The sequence below is a fragment of the Cervus elaphus genome, chromosome 11 (assembly GCF_910594005.1).
Source record: "Cervus elaphus chromosome 11, mCerEla1.1, whole genome shotgun sequence".
NCBI classification, from domain to species: Eukaryota; Metazoa; Chordata; class Mammalia; order Artiodactyla; family Cervidae; genus Cervus; species Cervus elaphus.
The window spans coordinates 28,443,452-28,453,933 of record NC_057825.1 but is presented as its reverse complement, the minus strand read 5'-3'; the positions used below and the strand labels follow the sequence as shown (position 1 = coordinate 28,453,933).

Below are 10,482 nucleotides of genomic sequence, written 5' to 3'. Positions count from 1 at the left end.
AGACAGACATGTGTAAGAGGAAGAAAGGGAACTGTGAGCCCAGCCAGGAGGGGTTCTCCTGGACAAAAGGCTGCAACCACAACTGCCCAGGACCCATGTAACTGAGGAAGATGTTGGGGGAAACCGAGGCTCCTGTGTAACTCCTCCTTTGGTGTGTTTTCTGTGAAAAAATGTGATTTAGGCCAGAAAAAGCCCCTGAAGATTCCTTCTTCACAAAGTCATCATAATAGGTTATCTGACTTTGGAAAACAAACACAAAATAAAAAGAGACAAGAACACTTGACCCAAACTTTCTGGACCAGTGAACAGTTCTTTCTATCGGCATTCTGGCTGATATTCTTCTTAATAAATTTGAAAAAGAAAGGCATTTTGGCGGTCTTTTTCATGCCATCTGCTTCTTCAGCTCCAGAAAACCTTGGCTGGTGAAGTACCCCTGCCCGGGGCTCCCACAGCTCAGGCTCTCCACAGCACAGCTCACGTCGTGCCATGCTGTTATTGCCCTTTGCTCCCTGCCCCTCAAGGAAAGAACATTTTCAACTTTGTACACTCTGACTGATGGGAGTTCATTAGGTTTATTGAATAATAAATACATAGAGTTCCACTTTCTCTGATGTTCCTACATGTCTCCCTACCCTGCTACTTGCGCTCAGAGATTTCCTCTTCTTTCAATTTTGGGACTCAGAAGCTATGTAGCCTGGCACTGGGCTCAGATCTAGTCCTCCCAGATGGAGGGTTCAGCAACTCAAATCAGGGGCTAGACTGAAAATGTCTCTGTGCCCCAAACCCTAGCACCTCCAACAGAGGAGGACTCACGGGTGTGTAGCTGGTGGTGGTGGTGTAGTTTCACGCCCACCAGCTCTCCAGCTCACCTGAGAATGCTGAGCACCAAGGTCAAGATCACAAATATTGTCTCCTGCTCTGAGTCAAAAGGACACAAGGTCCCTACCAATGCTCTAATTCTACCCTTTCCATCTCTCTGCTGGTGACTCCTGGGGAAGGCCACAATGTCCATGGTGTATGGAGGGCAGGGAGAAGGAATGGTGAGTATTAGTGATAGAGTCAATCCCTGCTCTCCAGGAAAGGAAGCTGCAGTGCCTGGGAGACCAGTGAGCTGGCATGAACCATAAGGTACAGTGGCGCCCACTATCCCCCACCTCTACCTCCCGGATCACAGGGTACCTCAAGCTGCTGTGCACAAGCTTCTGAGTCAGATAAGCTCACTGACTTCTCCCCGGAAGGCACAAAGCCCTAGAGGGAACTGGAGGGAAAGTAATGCCTCATAATATTATCTAACATTCTAAGGGTCCAAATGTCAGGAACCCAGAAAAGTACCTACCCTTGCATACTCATACAAAGCTTCCTCTTTTTGGAATCGGTTCATCAGCAGGTGTTCTCTGTCAACTAAATAAAGCAGATGGAGCCCTTGAGCAACAGTCCCAGCCTTCACAGAGTACCCTATTTGGATGGGGTGGCAGGACTCACACAGAAGCAGCTGAGGACACCATACTGTGGACAAATAGACTCCACAGGTAACACAGGCCTTCAGAGCAGCAGGAGTTCATATGAAGGAGGGAGGTGACTGTGACTACAAGTTCCTAAAAGTGATGAAGCCTGAGCTGGCTCCCAAATGAGAGAGACATCAATTTAAGCAGAGAGAAGGCTCAGAGAATTTTAAGTTGAAACACCACATAAAAGCATGGATTCTGTGGTAAGATATGCAAACTATACAATTTCAGCAATGGCACAATGGGCCATTCAATCCCATTGTATAAAATGATGCTGTCTTCTTAGGCTTGATATTAGTTTAAAATAAAATAAAACCATTTCCCGCTTGATTACAGTTAGAATCAGAGAAGGATTTTCAGTCTGACCCTCAGTAGTGTTTAAAATAGTGGAAAAGAGCAGATAAGGCGTTGAATAAAATAAATGTTTCTGATCTCAATCCAGTTACTGCTGAATGCAGCAGCGGATTGGAAAGGTAGGTCGCCTCTGGCATTCTCAGCCATAAGAAATTTAACGATGGATGAAAATGGATAAAATCAAGATGCTCTGATAGAATGGGAGGCTTCAATATCTCAGAAAATTAGGATCCTTGTAACCAATTTTACAATGGCTGGATTATAGCTAAATAGGATTTTAAGTCTATTGTAAATGAAAGGAAATCTAATTTAACTGGGCCACATCATTTTTACCGAAATGCGATAAATGCTAATTTCCTTGCCGGGCACCAGTGACTTCGCTTGTGATAGAGGTTTGTAAGGTGCTCAAGTCTGACCAATCTCAAATTGGCCTTTTCTAGTTCTGAGGTTGAGCTTCAAATTCACACGTTTGGCGGTGGGGGAGGGGGGGTTTGGAGGGGGAGGGATAGTTAAGGGAAGTAATCAAAGTTTTACCTGCTTGGCTCCACAGCCTCTTCACCCTGTGTCCAAGGTTACTTTTGAGAACCACCCTCTTTACCAACATGAGCCTGACCAGAGCTACAAGACAGTATCCCAAACACCCAATTTTAACAATTCTCCCTCTTTGTTTTTTAATTACCCCTGTCTATGTTCTAAGCAAAGTACAAACTATCCTTCAAAATATGCAAAGGCATTACTTTCACAAACACAAAAGCCAAGAGACAGAATGGCAGACAGTGAGCAGTGAGCATGGCTGGTGCATAAGATACCAGCTAAAAAGCAATGGTATGTGTGTATGTTACTGAAATGCCCCCAAGCATTCCAAATCTGGAGTCATTCTTTCCTTCAGAATTCAAATAAAATCATTGGAGTCCCTGTTTAGTTTCTCTACCACACAATTCTCTGGGAATGTAAACACATGGTTACTGCTTGTCCCCAAGGCAACCGCAAACCATGACTGACACTAGACTGTAGTACTTAACCAACTTTCCCAAACACTTGAGGATGTCATAATAAATTACAATACTGAAGAAGAAAACTTAAAATTTAAGTTCTCCTAAAATCTACAAGCCATAACACATTGCACACCTTTACTGACTCTGTCCCTCCTTAGCCCTGGCCGTGTTAGTGGGGTCTATCCCAGGTTATAGCAGTTCCTTCTACTGACTTGTCTTGCCAATCTCCCCAGTGCCCATCCCCAAAACCATCTAATAATGCTATTTATGTTCATAAGTATAGCGAATATTTACCTAGCATTTACATATGACATTGTTTAGGCCCTTTATCTTCATTAATTCATTCAGTTCTTCTAATAGCCTTAGAAGATGGGTTATATTATATTCATATTTTATACATAGGTAAGTTAAAGCACAAATAGATTGATTACCCAAAGTTTAGAGAACTGGTATGTGGTGGAGGTTATGATTCAAACCCAGAAGGCTAACTCTAGAGATATTGATCTGAATTTTCATACACTGCATATCCAAAGAACAATCTCTAAACTCAAGGAAGACCTGGATCATCCTAGTATATAAGGCAGTTTAGTGAGCACCCTGCAATGGTTAACCTTATGTGTCAACTCAGCTAGGCTATGGGGCCCAGTTGTTTGGTTAAACCAAAGTCCAGATGTCTCTATAAAGACATTTTTTTAAAAATAGAGACTATAAGAAAATCATTAAATAAGTGAATGAGTAAATCATAACTAAATGACTAAATAATAATGAATGATTAAATTGATAAAACTAATAATGAAGTAAATAAGTCTTTGTACTCTTTACAGTGTGGATGGGCCTCATCTAAGCACAGAAGGCCTTAAGAACACAAACTGAGTTCCCATGGAATAGAAGGAATTCTACCCAGGATCGCAACAGAGACTGAGTTAAAATTACTTAAAATGTACTGAGAAAGTAGATCTTAATATTCTCATCACAGGAAAAGAAAAAAAAAGGTATCCATTTGGGTGATGGACGTGTTGATTGTGGTATTTCACAATATATACATATGTCAAATCATCAGATTGTACATTTTAAATATACACAATTTGTCAATTATACCTCAGTGAGCTGTAAAAATAAATACAGATGTGAGAGAAAGGGAGTTGGGGGAGAATTTTTTTAAAAAGAGGACTGCAACACAGAAACCCTGCCTGAGCTTCCAGCCTGCTGCCCTGTGGAACTAGGACTCAAGATCTGCAACATAAATTTTTATCTGAATCTGCAGCCCACCAACCTGCCCCACAAATTTCAGCCTTGCTAGACCCTACAATCAAATAAGCCAATTTTTAGAAGGCTACACATAGATCTATAGCTCTTGCCAGGCTTAAGTCTTTCAAGACTTTTAAAATCTTGTTTCTACAGGATGCCAAGCCAAGCTTAATTTTTATGCATGATTGTACTGAAAGAAACTTCCCAGACAGGATAGAGGCAGAAATAAAAGGGGTGAGGGAGAACCTTCCACAAGCTTCCCCAGTGGAACTTTTACCAGCGTGCAGATGACCCATACTCCTTCCATACAGGGAGAATTCTGGACTGTAACACTGTGGTCCACAAATGAGGCAACCTCTGCTGCATCCACAGGGGTTTTCTCAAGATATATCCAGCTCACACACTGCCCTCTGTGAAGGCATGTCAGTTCCTTCTCTATTCTGGACGCTGTGTGCTAAGTCACTTCAGTCGTGTCCAACTCCTTGTGACCCTATAGACTATAGCCCTGCAGGCTCCTCTGTCCATGGGATCCTCCATGCAATACTGGAGTGGGTTATTCTGCCCTCCTCCAGGGAATCTTCCTGACCCAGGGATCGAACCCACATCTCTGGACACTGCCATGACCTGAATGTTTAGGTCTCCCCAAATTCATATGTAGAAACCCTAATCCCTTAAGGAGATGAAAACAGTAGGCGAGACCTTTAGGAGGTGATTAGCTCAGGAGAGTAGAGCCCTCATGAATGAAATTAACATTATGAGAGACACCATAGGGCCCCCTAGTCCCCTTCACCCCATGTGAGGATACAATGAGAAGCCTGTGGCCCCAAAAGGGCTCTTATAAAACTCTGCTAGCACCCTTTTCTCGGATTTCTAGCTTCCAGAATTGTGAGAAATTTTTGTTGATTATAAGTCACATAGTCTGTGGCATTTTGTCATAACAATCCAGAGAGTCACCAAGATCTCTTTATACTTCATGGCACCCACCACATCCTGCCCAATGCCATTAGCCACATCACTTGGCTTAAACTCTGAGGCATGGGAATTGAAATCTGCTGACCAGAGTCCAGTCATGTTCCCAAAATTGCATAAATATGCCACTCACATTTGGAAAAACCTTATGTCTTCACTCCCAGATTTTGTTAGTCCCTCACCTTTTCCCAGCTCACTCTCAGTTCTCACTCTAAAGATCAAAGACATACACCCTCCCCACTCTCCTAAAGCACACCCACTCACTCATTCCACTCTATCCCACTGGCCTTCGTGTTGCTCTTCAAGGAGTCAAGAAAGCTCTCTCCTGCCTGAGGACCTTTATGGTCACTAGTTTCCTCCTCCCAGAATGATTTTCTCAGAATGTTCTATGCCCCCCTTCTTCCTTTCGTTAAAACTTCAGTCCAGTTGTCACCTTCTCAGGCCTTCCCTATCTAAAAGAACATCTCCCCCTATTCTCTTAGCCTGCTTCCATTTTCTTTATAGCCCTTTGCCTAGGGAAAACTGAAATAGAATATATATTTGTAAGTAAATAAATATATATGTATGTGTGCATGTTAATTGTCCATAGAACCCCATCGGGATGAAAGTTTCATAAGAGCAGCAGCTCACTTTCTCTTTGCTCTCTCCTTTCTCCTCAAGATCTAAAGAAGTGCTTGGCATATAGTAGCATATTCAGTTAAATAAACTTAATAGTAATCTTATATGATTTAAAGGGTTCATCTTTTTTTCCCTCCAAATAAGTGAACCAGTATTCCTGTTATTCACTACAAAATAAACCATTACTCACCCACTGGTTTTGTACTGCTGACTTTATCATTTGCCAAGTTCTCATATTTTAGGTACTAGAAAAGTAGGTTGAAATTACCATTGGAAATGTAAATAATATGAATAAAAATTGTTATATCTAGTACCTTACATAGGACTTTCTGCAGTGTGCATATTCTTTAAAAGCTCCCTGTGTGATTCCTGTGTGTCCTCCTACCTTTACCCCTCATGAAGAACAACTGCTATAGCTATTTAGCACCTCATGTGGGCTCAGCAATGGAAGATAAAGAAATGGTATAAGGCATAGATTTTGCCCTTGAATCACTTACTGTCTCAGTAAGGGAGACAAAACAGGTACTGGAAACCATCAGAATATTAAGTACTAAATTTTCCAGGGAATTATACACATGGAAGAGCATTAAGACAAACGCCATAGGAGTCAATCAGAAACAAAGAAAAGCTTGGTTGCCTGCGAAGGATTCATTATGACTATTAGACCTGATTTTTATAAAGAAGAATACATAAAATAGAAATCTGCTCTGTCCTTTTCGGAAGAAAGTTTAAACTGGCAGTTTTCTCCACTTAACATCCAATTGCTATTGCTGTTGTTTTTTCCAGTTAGGTATCTGCACATGAAAAATGAACCACATTGATGGGACAAGCAGAAATTATGTAAGAGCTGCTAATTACTCATTTACTTACAATTAAGTGGCTATAACACAACTGCCTGAATTGAAGCACATGGTGGATCTGTTACTCAGTCCATTCCATATGGGTATGCTTGTGTGTGTGTGTGTGTGTGTGTGTGTGTGTATGTGTGTGTGCAGCAGCCTCTAGGTATTTATCTTCTTAAACTATACTACAATGAAGTACCAGACCCCCCATCCACAGGCTGGCCATGGAAACTCTGTCCCAAACAGAAGCTCTCATTAGTGTAGTGTTTCTCTTCCAGGTGCTTTAGGGGATTTCTATTTCAAAAACACGCAGCATTTCTAGCAGTAGAGACTTTCAAAAAACTTTTCAGTATATTTCTACACTCCCCAACTCCTTGGCAAATGTATGAGATCGTTGAATTTGCATTTTGATATTAGACTCATTTCTGGCTCCATGTTTTTCTTCTTTTTTCTCCTCCTTTAAAAATACGTTACCTGCTTTAAGTCCATATTGAAACAAGGCATGAGCAAATAAACATCTATTAATTTCTAGCATCTCCCAAGTGGTTCTCAGTGTATGGGCTTGGGAACAGCAGCAGCAGCAGCACCTGAGGACTTGTTAAAATTGCAAAACTCAAGCTCCACCTCAGACCTACTAAACTAGCAACTTTGGAAACAGGGCTCAATAATCTATATTTTAATCAGGATTTTCACTGATTCTGATGCAGGCTAAATGTGAGAATCACTGTCCAAAAAGATGACAAACTTACCAGTGCTGTTGGAATCATCAGAGAGGCCCTGAAAATGAGGGTACCCAGGGCTTAACGGCTGGGTTAATCTTGGATGAGAATATTTGGTCATCTTAACACTTCCTGAGAATTTCACCCTATCCTGTAACTTTCAATGATTATATTGCAAACAACTCCCCAGATATCCCTCAGTTCAGTTCAGTCACTCAGTCATGTCCAACTCCTTGCCACCCCAGGGGCTGCAGGATGCCAGGCTTCCCTGTCCATCACCAACTCCCAGGGCTTACTCAAACTCATGTCCATTGACTCAAAGATGCCATCCAACCATCTCATCCTCTGTTGTCCCCTTTTCCTCCTGCCTTCAATCTTTCCCAGCATCAGGGTCTTTTCAAATGAGTCAGTTCTTCGCATCAGGTGGCCAAAGTATTGGAGTTTCAGCTTCACTCTCAGTCCTTCTAATGAATATTCAGGACTGACTTCCTTTAGGATTAACTGGTTTGATCTCTTTGTAATACAGGGGGCTCTCAAGAGTCTTCTCCAACACCACGGTTCAAAAGCATCAATTCTTTGGTGCTCAGCTTTCTTTATAATCCTTTTGAAGTCCTTTGCACAGGAATTGTGAAGAAGGTTGCCATTATCTTCATTACCTCCACCATAGTTTGGTCTCAGGTCAACAACAAGGAGGGAACGCAGCCCTGCCCATCAACAGAAAATTGGATTAAAGATTTTCTGAGCTATTTATTTATAAATGGAAGGCTTTCTTATCTCTCCTTGCTATTCTTTGGAACTCTGCACTCAAATGAGTATATCTTTCCTTTTCTCTGCCTTTCGCTTCTCTTCTTTTCACAGATATTTTTAAGCCCTCCTCAGACAGCCATTTTGCTTTTTTGCATTTCTTTTTCTTGGGGATGGTCTTGATCCCTGTCTCCTGAACAACGTCATGAACCTCCGTCCATAGTTCATCAGGCACTCTGTCTATCAGATCTAGTCCCTTAAATCTACTTCTCACTTCCACTGTATAATCATAAGGGATTTGATTTAGGTCATACCTGAATGGTCTAGTGGTTTTCCCCACTTTCTTCAATTTAAATCTGAATTTGGCAATAAGGAGTTCATGATCTGAGCCACAGTCAGCTCCTGGTCTTGTTTTTGCTGACTGTATAGAGCTTCTCCATCTTTAGCTGCAAATAATATAATCAATCTGATTTTGGTGTTGATCATCTGGTGATGTCCATGTGTAGAGTCTTCTCTTGTGTTGTTGGAAGAGGGTGTTTGCTATGGCCAGTGTGTTCTCTTGGCAAAACTCTATTAGCCTTTGCCCTGATTCATACTGTACTCCAGGGCCAAATGTGCCTGTTACTCCAGGTGTTTCTTGACTTCCTACTTTTGCATTCCAGTCCCCTATAATGAAAAACACATCTTTTTTTGGTGTTAGTTCTAAAAGGTCTTGTAGGTCTTCATAGAACCGTTCAGCTTCTTCAGCATTACTGGTCAGGGCAAAGACTTGGATTACCTTGATATTGAATTGTTTCCCTTGGAAACGAACAGAGATCATTCTGTCATTTTTGAGATTGCATCCAAGTACTGTATTTCAGACTTTTTTGTTGACTATGATGGCTACTCCATTTCTTCTAAGGGATTCCTGCCCACAGTAGTTGATATAATGGTCAACTGAGTTAAATTCCCCATTCCAGTCCACCTTACTTCGCTGATTCCTACAATGTTGACATTCATGCTTGTCATCTCCTGTTCAACCACTTCCAAATTGCCTTGATTCATGGACTTAACATTCCAGGTTCCTATGCAATACTGCTCTTTACAGCATCGGACCTTGCTTCTATCACCAGTCCCATCCACAACTGGGCATTGTTTTTGCTTTGGCTCCATCCTTTCATTCTTTCTGGAGTTATTTCTCCACTGATCTCCAGTAGTATATTGGGCACCTACCAACCTGGGGAGTTCATCTTTCAGTGTCCTATCTTTTTGCCTTTTCATACTCTTCATGGGGTTCTCAAGGCAAGAATACTGAAGTGGTTTGCCATTCTCTTCTCCAGTGGACCACATTCTGTCAGACCACTCCACCATGACCCATCTGTCTTGGGTGTCCCTACACAGCATGGCTTAGTTTCATTGAGTTAGATAAGGCTGTGGTCCATGTGATCAGATTGGCTAGTTGTCTGTGATTGTGGTTTCAGTCTGTCTGCCCTCTGATGCCCTCTCTCAGTGCCTACCATCTTACTTGGGTTTCTCTTACCTTGGACGTGGGGTATCTCTTCATGGCTGCTCCAGCAAAGCACAGCCACTGCTCCTTCTTGCCTTGAACGTAGGGTATCTCCTCATGGACCCCGCTTCTGACCTTGGACGTGGGGTAGCTCCTGCGCCACACAGACATCACCACTGTGCCTCGAAGCCACTGCTCCTGAGGCAAGAGGAGAAAAGGAAAGATATACCCATTTGAATGCAGAGTTACAAAGAATAGCAAGGAAAGATAAGAAAGCCTTCCTCAGTGATCAATGCAAAGAAACAGAGGAAAACAATAGAATGGGAAAGACTAGAGATCTCTTCAAGAAAATTAGAGGAGGGGAGGAGCCAAGATGGCAGAGGAATAGGACAGGGAGACCACTTTCTCCCCTACAAATTCATCAAAAGAACAATTGAACGCAGAGCAAACTTCACAAAACAACTTCTGATCACTAGCTGAGGTCATCAGGCGCCCAGAAAAGCAGCCCATTGTCTTCGAAAGGAGGTAGGACAAAATATAAAAGACAAAAAGAGAGACAAAAGAGCTAAGGACGGAGATCCGTCCAGGGAAGGGAGTCTTAATAGCGGAAGTTTCCAAACACCAGGAAACTCTCGCACTGGCGGGTCTGGGGGAAGTTTTTGAATCTCCGAGGGCAGCCTGACTAGGAGGGGAAGAATAAATAAAACCCACAGATTACATGCCTAAAAGCAACTCCCAGCAGAAAAGTACCCCAGATGCCCGCATCCGCCACCAGCAAGTGAGGGTGGAATGGAGAAGAGCGGGTGGCATTGCTTAGGGTAAGGACTGGGCCTGAGTGCCCTGAGGACAATCGGAGTGAGCTTTTGTGAGTTACCAACTTAAACTGTGGGACGGCAAGAGAGAGAGAGAAAATTAACCGGCCCGAACACACTGCCCGCCGTTCGCAGAACAAAGGGTCTGAGCACGTCCAGAGAAGAGCTCACAGGCTGCGGACCGGCCCAG

General features: G+C 42.6%; 1 protein-coding gene across 1 annotated transcript in view; it reads right to left on the bottom strand.

The window, feature by feature from the left end:
• Window positions 1-9,595: 9,595 nt before the first annotated feature.
• TDRD15 (tudor domain containing 15) overlaps window positions 9,596-10,482 on the bottom strand; it is a 105,613-nt gene continuing 104,726 nt past the window's right edge. Inside the window, exon 5 of the mRNA XM_043917184.1 lies at window positions 9,596-9,678. Within this exon, the coding sequence (XP_043773119.1) occupies window positions 9,596-9,678 (83 nt within the window). The remainder of the gene's footprint in view (window positions 9,679-10,482) is intronic.